We start from the raw sequence: 12,726 nt of genomic DNA, 5'->3' as shown, positions 1-12,726 counted from the left end.
CTGTGTGGGGAAGCTCTAGGTTTTGGGGAGATACCCATTCCATCTCCATCACTTACCAGGCTGGAGTAAAGCTGAGTTATTTAGCTCCTCCAACCTCTATTTCTCCACCTATGATATAGTTATGATTCATACCTTCATACCTACCCTGTAAGATTTTGCAAGTTCTGAAAACACTGCATGTAAGGGCCTATGTGTACTATTTGTAAAACTGGCGTTAATATGGTAGTTGCTGGTGATAGAATAGTAACAGGAATCATTGTTAGTGATATTTTTAAACCTAGCTTTGATCATTCTGTAAAGCAGACAGGGAGATCTGGCCCTGGGATGAGTGCTCATCGTAACGCCCATTATCAGTGGCTTTGAGAGCAACACGCCAGGAGCTGGTGTTGGGAAACCCTAGAGAGGCCGGTCCAATCAATACACTAACATTTGCTTTGTCATCAAGCCTCATGCCCATGTTGACACAAGCGGCCATTAGAGGACGATGACGAGCCATGGCAGAAGTAATGGGCTGGAAGGAGGCGGCAGCACGCTGGATGTGGCACTTGAGGAGATAGTGTTTTAATCAATTGTAGGTGGTCATTAATGTCTGGGATAAGGTTGGCTTGAGGTCAGGTGTGTTATCGCACGCAGACCCAACCTCGGAAACAATGTGGGTTCCCAGCTCAAGAAGAAAGGGGCTCTCAAGGCCTCAAAAGCTTCTCAATGACCTCAACAGCAAGGGAGGCCGCCAGCAGGAATTTTACTGTACGATTCATGCTGTGTGGGCAGGAACTATCAAGTACCCTTTTCTCTAGAGGTAGGGGAAGCCACCCCAAACCAACTGATTAAGCTGATCTATCAGTACTGAGAATGATGAAAAGTTCTGCCCCTGAAATTCTAACTTGCAGCTCTTTCTTCTCCTTTCTGAAAATGACCAGGAAGCAAACAAAAGGAAGGGCTGACTTGCTCTCAGTGTTGCCTGCCTTTCAGGTGGCCATGATTCACTCATATTGTTTACTTTCTGTCTAGATTGACCGGAGAAACAAGATGGGCTTATATACATTATAGTTTGTCCACTAAGTGGATACGGTGCAGTTGTTAAAAATGGTTCTGGGATCCCTGTCATAGGCATGGAAATTTTAGACCACGAAATATTAAGTGAAGAAGGCAAGATACAGAACTGTATACACAGTAGTAGTTCATGTTTATAAGGAAAAAATGTGCCCACACCCACAATAAAGTCAGGAAGAGCACACATGAAGAGGTTGACACTAACCATCCCCGCGGCAGGGTGCCCCCAACTGTGTCTACCTGACAATAATGAAAACTTCTGCTTCCAGTGGGGGGATGATGAGCATTTTAAATTTCCTTCCATATGACTCCCTGTACTCTCCGAGTTTTCCTTATGAAATGTATGTTGTTTAGTTTTAAAAGTGCAGACAATGAAAAGGGGGAAGCCACAAACAGGCACTACAGCATTCTTTGTAATGGTTTAAAAAATGGCTGTATCTAAAAATCTGACAGTAGGGGGAAAAGTTAAGTAAAATCTGGTGTATTCATCCAATGGCATGTTAACTGGCCTTAAGATTTCATTCTGAAGGCTCTAGCACCTTGGTGAAGTGTTGCTGCAGAGAGGCTCTCTAGGGCCACCTCCATTCTTTCCCTCCTGTACAAGGGTCCCCCATCATAGCTTGGGTTCCCGCAAATGAACTGGCTTCCGAGGAACAGGTCCTCTGCTGCTACTACTGCTTCCATGTCTCAGGCATGTGCGCCCTGGAAGCCCAGACTGTCACCTGCTGCTCCACTCCGTGCAAGGATTCTGTGAGCCATGAAGCTTTGGAAATAAACCCCTTTCTTCTTAAAATGGAAATACATGTAGGGAAAGGTTCATTACCATGCTCTTCCTTTCTAAAAAGTGAGGTACAAAATTCTCTCTAGAGCATTATCACAGCCTTGTTGGAAAAGAAGAAAAACCCAAATCAGAAAAAAGACCGAAAGGGGATGCAACCAAAGCATGACAGTGACTGATTGTCTTTGGCTTCTAAGATCACAGGAGGACTCTTCTTGTTTATGTTTCTGTCTTTTGCACAATTTCTCTAATACAAGTATGTGTTGACAAGTTTTTAAAACTTAACATTTCATAAGAAAGATCAACTGTCACTGGAGTCTCTCCATGAAAGTGCAGAGAGGATTTTTGTGTTCTCCTCACTGCCACCTGTGTGTCCCAGTGTGGACACTGTAGCTGGCGCTGGCGTCTCTTCCTCTCTTCTTTGACCCCCCTTCCCATCCTCTGTATCTTTTCCTCCTTTCTCTATTAATATTGGCTATCATGGGCACATCTTATTTTCCAGATGTTTTCCTTCCTTCGAATCCTCCACCTGAGATTAAATACTAAGGAGGCATGATAATGGTAAATAGTGATTTTCATCGTAACAATCACAGTATAATAGGACAAGCGGAGCCCTTTGAACCAGGTTGAATAACTAGTGGTTTACACTGCATCCTGCATCCCTGGATGAAGCAAATTTTGCCCTTTTCCACCCGGAGCCATCAAGCGGTGAGATAATCAACGGGATGAGTGAAGGCAGTGAACAGGAGAGCATCTTCACCAGGAAGATGCCAGGGGCAAGTGCAGCGAGGGCTTCCCAGTAGCTACAGCTTGCATCCGTCCAACCACCGCTCCAGAGTGTCAGAGTCCTGGCAGTTGAGGGTCCAGGAGGTCCTGCGGGGAGGAAGGCCAGGGAGAGAGAACCGGAGGGGGCTCCCCATACTCACAGCTCGGCATCTCCAGGGAGCTCAGCCCCCGCTGGCCAATTTAAACCCACTGCCTGGCCCCTGGAGCATTTGAGTGGGCGCAGTTCTGAAAGCTTTCTTGCATCCCAAGTATGTCTCTCTCTCTGGCTGGCTCCACCACCCGCTGGCATGAGAGCTGGTGCTTCCTCCATCCTGCTCACGACATCTCCCCTTCCCGTAAACCCCACACTGCAAGATGGAGAGGCTGAGCTGTGAACTGCGAAATCCTTCTCCAACCCTGCAAAGCATTTGTAGCTTCTCTGAAGTGAGCATCAGAGAAGCTCTGTGACATGTAGGGTGAGTACTGGGCAGATCCTAGTCCTGAAACTGGAACACTTGTCCCACAGCCACGGCCTCTTGTTACCTTTCCATGCACCTGCTTCACCCCTCACCTTCCAAAATTCCTTCCAGCTCTTCAACCTAGGTCAGCTGGACTGAGTTTCTCTAACCTTTTCTCCTGGTCCCCCAAACATGACCCTCCTATTCCCAGCCCCTTGGCCAGAATCCAGACCCCAGGTCCTCCTCTCCCATCCTAGAAGTGGTGGGAGTCACCAGGCCACTGCAGGCCATTAGACATCAGTTCGTCCCATCCCTCGACCGGGCATGAAGCTCCATGAGTCTTCCAGGGTAGGGGGTCACACAGTTGGAGAAGGGGCGGCGACCCCCTGGCCCCTCATAGCTACAAAGCAGCAGGGAAAACACACACAGACGTATTTTCAGAAATTGCAGCGCCCTCCATAGCCCCTGGCAGGCACTGCAGAAGGAACTCCTTGGGGAGGCGAGTGGGGGGAGCCTGGGTCTTCTCCCTTCCTGTCCGCCCCAAGTTCCACAGAGCAGCCTGATCTGAGCTTTGGAAAAGCCATGGCGGCTTATTAGCTTAATGAGAGCTCACTTCACTGGGAATCCTGAGCACGTAAGAGACCTTGATCAGACTGGCCCAGCACATCTCTACTTAGTGCCATACAATGAAGATGGTTTTAGCTCATTAGTGCTTGCCCTAGGGGGCCAGCCAAGCTTCCAAATTAATTGGAAAGTCAAGACTATGCATGAAAGATATTTCCAACACCCAGAAGACAGTTAACATTAACAAGAGGATTCCCACTTTAAAATGCAGTCTATTAAATTAGTGAGAAAAATAGGTTAACGAATAATGGGTGTTGAGACCACCGACCAGCCATTTGAAAAATATAAAGGTGGATGCCCTGTCTCACATTTTAATACCAAAATAATTTCCAAGAAGGACCAACATTTAGGTATAAAGCCATGACAATTCTATTTTATAATTTATTTAACAAAAACTTAACATAGGGTATTTTGTGCCAGGGACTGTTCTAATATAGAGGAAAACATGGCTTGATTTCTTTAGAATCTTTCGTCTTAATCTTGGTTGCTATACACTTACAGTCCCAAACCGGTGGGACTTGATGAGTGGGTGAAAGTCATTAATACAGGCTACTTACAATTTTCTTGGCACATTCAATTGTCTCCTTTAAATTTGGATTCAGTAAAGCTGTGAAGAAAATGAAGTGGAATGATGCCATGTCACCACTTGGCAGCTAAGTCAGAGTGATGTCAAGGAAGCTACCAGGGGCTCACGTTAGAGAGGCTTCCATGTGATTCCAAGAATAAATCTATCCCTGTATTTTTCTCAGACAACACTGGGAAGTAGCAGGATGTGGTCATCTTTTACTAAATCTATTGATTTTTTCTTATAATTCTTATAATGATATTTTCATTAAAAATGTATATGATGGGGACTTCCCTGGTGGTCCCATGGTAAAGAATCTGCCTTCCAATGCAGGGGACGTGGGTTTGATCCCTGATCGGGGAACTAAGGTCCCACATGCCGCGGGGCAACTAAGCCCGCGCGCCACAACTAGAGAAGAGAAAACCGGCACGCCACAACTAGAGAGAAGACTGCGCGCTGCAAGAAAGAGCCCATGTGCCACAACTAAGATCCGATGCAGCCCAAAAAAATGTATATGTATAGTGAATATCCTGTGCTAGGCTATAGAAGAAGCAGTGGAGATAGAATGAGAAACAATAAATCCATCCCTGCCTTCATAACGCCTACAGTCTAGAAGGGGGTAGATAAAGATTATAGACAATTATAATACAAAGGATACCTGGAACCATGGGGGAATGCAGCATTGAGTGGGGACACCTAATTCAGTGTTGAATTAGGGTCACGGGAGGGTTATTGGGCCAAGTGACATCTAGTGGAGCAGGTAAGGAAAAGGGGTTGACATCACAGAAGGAAAACTGTTCCAGGCAGAAGGAACAGCATGTGAGAGGGCCCAGAGGTGCCCCTGAAGAACCAACATGTCTATGCATCCATCCTTCCATTCCCTCCTTGGACCGTGAAACCAAGACCTCCCACCTGGGACCCCCTCCTTCTTGCCCGCACTACAGTCTCCCCCCTTCCATAACCTAGTCTGATTGCTTCTCCTTAAAACATTATTTCATTGCCCCCTCGTTGCCCAGAAAACAGAACCTCAAATCCTTGGCTTAGTCCAACTTTGCCCAACGTGGCTTTCCACTTCCACTGCTTTCCTCCACGACCCCACCATTCAAGACATGTCAAGGGGCAGCAGGCAAAGACAGTGCCAACCCTGATGGTACCGATACCCACAGCTTGGGGGTCATGCACAGATCCTCTTCCCAGACTTTGTTCACACTCATCTCCCAACCTGCGTCTGCTCATCCAAAAGTATAGTCCTTAGAAGTCTGTCAGTGACCACCTAGCCCACTGTGCCCTCTCCCCTTTTCTGAATAAAACGTCACTTTGATTCGGCACTTATCTGTTATATACATGCATACAAACATACTTACCTGCATAGTATGCACGCATACATACATGTATCAGTCCTAATGCCCAACTATCTTGTAAATTCTTTAAATAAAGGAAAATTGTGTTCATCAAGCACCAGACACCGTGCTCAGGACTTAAAACTTGTAAAAGCCTTGTGGGAGCACCCCTCACTCCCTTCCCCCCCAAAAAAACCTCATCCCTATTCTGATCTGTAGCTCATGGATTAGTTTTGCCTGTTTCTAAACTTTATATGTGGATTCATATAGTACGTACTCTGTGTGACTACCTTATTTTATTCAACATTATGTGAAATTTATCCATGTTGTTGCTTATAGCTGTAACTTATTCATTTCCATTAATGTGTGATTAGAAAAAAAAAAGAACATATTTAGGAAAACATTCCTTCATGCACTTTGGTTTTTAAAAAGAGTCTCTAAATAAGAGTATACCATGATCTATTTATCCATTCAATTGTTGATGGACATTTGCTCCAGTTTTTGGGTTTTATTTTTAAAAAAAGCTGCTAAGATCAAATCAAATCAAATAAAATAAAAGCCTTGTCAGGTAGGTACTATTATTAACTCCATTTTCTTTTTTAAATTTTATTATTTATTTATTTATTTTTGGTTGCGTTGGGTCTTTGTTGCTTCACGCGGGCTTTCTCTAGTTGCGGTGGCTTCTCTTGTTGCGGAGCATGGGCTATAGACACGCGGGCTTCAGTAGTTGTGGCACGTGGGCTCCAGAGCACAGGCTCAGTAGCTGTGGTGCATGGGCTTAGTTGCTCCATAGCATGTGAGATCTTCCCGGACCAGGGATCAAACCCGTGTCCCCGGCATTGGCAGGCGGATTCTTAACCACTGCACCACCAGGGAAGTCCCATAACTCCATTTTCTAGATAAGAAAACTGAGGCTCAAATCACATAACTAGTGATTATGTGGAGGTAGAGCCAAGGTTCTGTCTGACCTCAAAGCCTGTGCTTTTTCTGTTCCCCACCCTGCCTGACAGGAAAACTATGCAATTCCTCTGAATTGCCCCCAGTACTTAGCACAAGGTCTAGCCCCTCTAGATGGTGCCTTGTGAGTCCTGTTGGCTTGTGGTTACAAATTCCCAGGGAAGACTGTCTTACCCCTTTCGTTAGAGTGTCTTCCCTCTGGGGTTTTCTAGCTCATCCCTTTCAGCTGACAGGGTAGCTCTCAGGGCTCTCAGGTCTCTTTGGACGTTGCCAGTGCGCCTGCGTACCTTGCTCAGACCCTGTCTACACAGTGACCTCAAACCCCCAGGGTCGTCATCGGCTTCAGTCTTCACTTATCTATCTGCATTCTTGCTCCTCTCTTTAGCCTCTAGGGATTTCTTACTTTCTTGCCAGTTCAGCTAGGTACTTTAAAAGATGGGGGGTGGGCTTCCCTGGTGGCGCAGTGGTTGAGAGTCCACCTGCCGATGCAGGGGACGCGGGTTCGTGCCCCGGTCCGGGAAGATCCCACATGCCGCGGAGCGGCTGGGCCCGTGAGCCATGGCCACTGAGCCTGCGTGTCCTGAGCCTGTGCTCCGCAGAGGGAGAGGCCACAACAGTGAGAGGCCCGCATACCGCAAAAAAAAAAAAAAAAGATGGGGGGTTTTTTGGTTTTGTTTTTTTACTTTTTTACATTTTATCTAGTGGGAGGGTTTTTCAAGATATCTAGTCCACCGTATTTTCATCACAGCACTCAATACCACCTCTATTACAGATAATTGTATTGGATTCTGGAGATAAACATACATAACCTTCTTATGAGACATAAATTACAGCCCATCTTCTCCCGGTGATCACTCTGCCTGTCAAAGTGGCAGCCTCCGCTCCCCTTGAAGAAGAGTGTCTTCTATATCAGGCCCAGCCAGAGCCCTCTGCCCTCACCCGTCAGGCTCCTCCCTGCCTCCCCCTCTGCCCACCTGCACGTGGGTCTCCATCGCTGCGTCCCAGGCTGCCCAGCCTGACTCACCGCAGCCCCTTCTCCTCGCGGACCTTTGGCAGTGCAGTGCTCTGCTTGGCCTCCCTGGGGTCCACCCTGGATTTGGTTCAGCCCCGTCTTTGCCAGGCCCTCCTTCTCTCAGCTCCAAACTTGTAAACGCTGGCCAGCCCTCTGAGCTCAATGCGGCCGCCCCCGCGGGCCCCAGGGTGGAAGGAGGGAGGGATCTACCAGAGCAGGACACGTGGCAACGGTTCTTGCCGTGGTCACACCGGTCACGGTTGCGGATCTGAAAGAGGCCATAGCCGGTGTAGTCACCGCGCAAGCTGTCGTAGGCAGCAGTCAGGCACACCCCTAAGATGGAACGGGAGGGGTGTGGCTCAGAGGAGAGCTGGGGAAGCCTGGGCAGGGGGCAGTGGGAAAAGACATGAGGAGTGGGGCTGAGAGGGGCTACTTACAGTTTTCGAGGCTGTAGCCCTCAAAATCACTCAGGCCTCCTTCGTGGAGCTTTTTAGCCACCACACAGCACCCCAAGACAGCAGCGCCACTTGGAACCACCAGGTACCCAATGAGGGAGAGCACCATGGACACCTTCATCCTCTCCAGCTCAGGGTGATGGCCGCCAGGTGAGTGGATGGAGTCACAGGTAATTCTCACCGAGATCACTGGGACTCTGGCCGAAGAGAAGGGTGCTGTGGGACTGGGGCTGTGCAATTCAGGGATGCCCTCCTGGCTTAATCACAATACCTCTTCCCATCCTAATTCTGTGTTTCGTGTCACTGCAAACCCATGGTACCCAAGGCCCTGCCTCTCCTCCTCCCCTTCACCTCCTGTTTTCTCGGGAAACTGCTCTCTCCAAGGTCTCCTTCCCACCCCCCACCCCCATTCTTTCCCTCCAGCAAAACCCAATGGATGCTTCTTCACACTCATTTCTCCTGACAGTAGATACAGATGCTCAAATGCTTTTTTCCTCTTTACTGTGAAAGCAGAACTTGTTCATGAAACACATTTTGAAAAATAGAAAATGAGAAAAGAAAAAAATAACTCATCACGGTCCCACCATGAGGAGCACAACAGCCACTGTCATGTTGAATTATTTCCACCATTGCCTTTTATCCTGGAATATATTCTGTGCTGTGGTCTACAAACCAAACTCCAGTGACCTTTTCTCTCATTGTCCTCACAAGGAGACCTGGACCTGCCCGGACCTGCCAGTGATTAGCTGGGTCGTCACTGGAAAGAGCAGAGAAGTCTCTTAGCCTCACAGCACCTCTGCGTTCACTCCTCTCTTCCTCTTGTTCACCTTCACACCGTCACAGTCACCTTGCACATTTCTTTGTACCTGCCCATCTCATTCCCACCCAGGTCCTTTGCACCTGCTATCCCTTCTGCCTGGAACATGATTCCCCCAGCCACCACAGAGCTTGCTCTTTCCTGTCATGGTCTCAGCTCAAACAAGCTCACCACTTCAAATAGGATTGTCTGAGCACTTCCCCATCCCAGAAAATAGTTTTCATTTTCTTCACAATATAAGTAAATTTCAGAAAGTTCCTCGTTCATTTGTCTACCTCCCATACCAGAGTGTAAACACCAGGCATGCAGAAAACTGGCCTGTCTTGTCCTCTGCTTTAGCCTCAGAACTTAGAACAGAACCTGGGGCACGGTAGGTGCTCAGTGAATCTTTGATCAATGAATGAATGAATGAATGATTGAACAAAAACCTACTCTTCCCAACAGAACTGTCGTCGGATGACCAATAAGTGAATGTGCTGATGTGCATCTCCTGCAGCTGGGAATAGTCATGCCTGTCCCAGTTCGTGCCCACCGTACACCCACTTACCATCCTTCTGCAGGCCCTTGGTGCCTCCTCAGGGGAAGGGAAGAGCAGCCACTGCAACAGGCTCAACGTTTATTGCAGGAAAGTCGCTCTATCTACACTCCGCTTCCTGGATTTTTCAGAGGTCACTTCCTTGATCACCCGTTTGCCCTCACCCAAGAGCTTCCAAACCCTAAGTCCTTCTTCGTGACCTGCTCTTCTAGAATCTTTTCTATGACATCAGTTGCTATGCACCAGGGTATTCTGAAACAGGGAGGGGTTGGTCACCAGCACATTTGTATTAGTTTTCTATTCCTGCTATAACAGGTCACCTCCAGCTTAGCAGCTAAAACAACACAGATGTATGAACTCAAAGCTCTATAGGTCAGAAGTCTAACAGGGCTCACCAGGCTAAAAGCAAGGTGTTGGAAGGGCCATGCTCCTTTCTGGGGGCCCTAAAGAAGGATCCACTCCCTTGCTCATTTGGGCTGTTGGCAGAATACGGTCCTTGTAGCTGTAGCACCGAGATCTCTGTTTCCTTGCCAGCTGTCAGCTGAGGGTCATTCCTAGCTGCCAGGGGCCACCTGCGTTTCTGGACTCTACCTCCTTCCTCTAACTTCAGAGACAGCAAGGGTCCCTCTTTCACGCTGAATCTCATCTGCCTCTCCTTCCATCGTTGTATCTCATGGACTCACCTTCTGCCTCCCCTCCTGCTTTTAAGGACACATGTGATTACGCTGGCTCGCCCAGACTCTCCAGGATAATCTCCCCATTTATGTCATTTGGAGTTACCCCCAAACAAGCTTCTGTCAGTAGGCCTGGACTGGCAGAGTGAGGGTATGTTCATTTCTACTATGGAGCACCCACACGCTGCTTCTGGGAGGTTTTCCAGGGGAGCGGCCCTGGCTGGGTCCTGGGATCCCCAGAAGCTCTGATGCTATAATCACTCTGCCAGGAATAATGCATCAGTACCCATTCCTCACTTACTATGACCTCACTGAATTTGCATGAGGGGAGAAAACTGTGGCTTTGGGAGTCAATATTATAAGTGCTTATTGTTATCTGGACATTCTCTAGGTTCCGGGAGTGGCAGGGGATGTGCTTGCCCTGAGGAAGGCGCACTGTGGGACCATCCTCTCCTGCAGCCCTAGAACCTGATGTAGTTTCCTTCCCTCCCTGGCCTGTACTAATTACAAAGGGGGAAATGTGCTTTGCGTGGAGAAGTCTTGACAGCACCACTCTAACCAAGGTGTCAGGCTTGGCACTGACAGTAGTGGGATGGCCTGACATTACGTGTCACTCGTGCCCTACGGGGGAAGCTACACAACATCACACTGGCCCCTCACATTCTGTTCCCCAGGCCTGGTGACCCAGGAAAAGGCATCAATCATTAAGCTCCATGGTCCTGAGTCTTCCAGCAAAGCTGCTAGGATCCCTCCTCCCACAAGTGGAGAACACCTGCGTATACACGAAGGCCACCTTTAGCCCCAGAATACAGAGATGTGCGCATAAGGGGGCCCCTGCCAACTGTTCCATCACAGCTTTGGTTATTGTAAAGATCATTTGTCAACTATAATCCAACTGTAAGATAAATTTGGCTGCTTCAAGTCCCAAGTCCACTACAGGAGCCAGGATCCCTGAATTGGGGCCAGGATCAGCCACTTCTAAGTCGGGGACAGGGAGCCAGCCCTGAATCCCTGAGTTTCACCTGCTCTCGCAGGGCTGAGCCCTCTCAGTTTGCCCCAGCCCTGGGCTTTAGCCGGACTTCTCCTGAGCCTTCCCCAACAGATGGATCTCCATCTGCTCCTCAGACATCACCCGATAACACAGTCTATAATTACGTTTGTATCTGCATCTATATCTGTACAGCGTCTGCACAAAAAAGAAAAAAAAAAAAGGCTGGAGACAAGAAAAGATGCTGGCTAGCCAATCCTACAGACACTCAAAAACATGCAAGGTAGAAGTTCCCTTTGAAATGATCTAGTTTACCTGTTCTCAAAACTGTTTCTTGCCAGTGAAGCCAGTGTCATGCAGAAACCCTTGATGCCAGCTCACCTTCTTTGCTGCCTTTGCAAGTGGCCCATAGAGACGATATCAGGGCTTGAGGAAGATGCATCCAGTTCATCATGTTATTCATATCTGAGTAAGGCAGAAACAGGACCAGGTCCGGAACTCAGGGCTTCTGCGCCCAAAGAAAGAGGTCTGAGAATATATTTTTGGTCGTCCAGCCAAAACCATTCCTCCCTAAAAGAACCACCGTGGTGGGCAGAGAGCCCTGAATTGGGCAGGACCCCTGTATCTGGCCTAGGGGTGGGTGTATGACCTAGTTCTGGCCTGTAGGATGTAAGGGGAAATGCACTGAGGAGATGGCCCCTGGGAATGATTTCCTTTTGGTAACAGACACAAGGAAGGAGAGAGTCCCATTCGAGGCCACCCTGCTTCCCCTTTGAACTCAGCCTCACGAGGGATGATGCTGCCATTATTTGACATTAGGGGACCTAGAAAATGACACTGATACCAAATCAGAGCCTGATACCCCTGATCCCTGAATCGCTATCAGCAGTCACCCACCTCCAGACTTCTTCTTACGCAAGGAAAACAAAGCTCTGTGGCGTGAGCCCCCTTTTGTCAGGCAATGTACCTTCTGCTGAAAGCATCTCTGACAGATTCAAGGGATTTGTGTAAATCTGCCACGCGTTTATTTTCAAATCCAAGCATTTCTAGCTGTGGTGTTGCTTCCCTAGTTTGAAAAGATATTTTCACACTTCAGCTGAAATGGCATCAGAAAGAAAACAGCCCCACTTTTGTGTACTCACTGAGGGGTTGTCTGAGGCAAAGTGTGTTCGCGGAAAGGGAGAGGGGAGAGGAGGTGTTTTCTTCTATGAAAATTTTTGTTGTTGCCCGTGTAGGACAAAGCCTCCCTCGGATGCTGAGATGGAAGGAGAAAGACTTCAGGCTGAACAGAGAGAGACTCTGAGCAGGAAGCAAGCAGGGGACACATCACGACTTTAAGTGCCGGCATCGCAGGAGGGAGCCACCGTTACGGTCCGGGAGCTTATGGGCCCACATTGCAAAGGGGATGAGGAACTCAGCAGGAACCACTGCAAACCAAAGGGCCCTCATCACAAAGAGGATGAGAAACCACCTCACACCAAAGTTCCCCCATCACAAAGGGTATGAGGAACCCAGCAGGACTCACCTCACACCAAAGGGCCCCTATCACAAAAGGGATAAGGACCCTTTGTGATGTGGCCCCTTTGGTGTGAGGTGTTTCCTGCTGTGTTCCACATTCCCTTTGTGATTTGGGCCCTTTGGTGTGAGGTGGTTCCCACTGGGTTCCTCATCCCATTTGTGATCTGGGCCCTTTAGTGTGAGGTGG

The 12,726-nt window shown here is 48.3% G+C and overlaps 1 protein-coding gene across 1 annotated transcript; it reads right to left on the bottom strand.

The window, feature by feature from the left end:
• Positions 1-2,634: 2,634 nt before the first annotated feature.
• LYZL4 (lysozyme like 4) lies at positions 2,635-8,128 on the bottom strand. Its single transcript, XM_029243302.1, has 4 exons — positions 7,990-8,128; positions 7,763-7,885; positions 4,225-4,285; positions 2,635-2,704 (listed from the first exon to the last, which is right to left on the bottom strand). The coding sequence occupies exons 1-4, from the start codon at positions 8,126-8,128 to the stop codon at positions 2,635-2,637; spliced, it is 393 nt and encodes a 130-aa protein (XP_029099135.1).
• Positions 8,129-12,726: the final 4,598 nt, after the last annotated feature.

The sequence above is a fragment of the Monodon monoceros genome, unplaced genomic scaffold (assembly GCF_005190385.1).
Source record: "Monodon monoceros isolate NGI ecotype Baffin Bay Population unplaced genomic scaffold, NGI_Narwhal_1 Super_Scaffold_3, whole genome shotgun sequence".
NCBI classification, from domain to species: domain Eukaryota; kingdom Metazoa; phylum Chordata; class Mammalia; order Artiodactyla; family Monodontidae; genus Monodon; species Monodon monoceros.
Note: the sequence above shows the minus strand (reverse complement) of the source record. Positions and strands in the feature narration are given on the sequence as shown.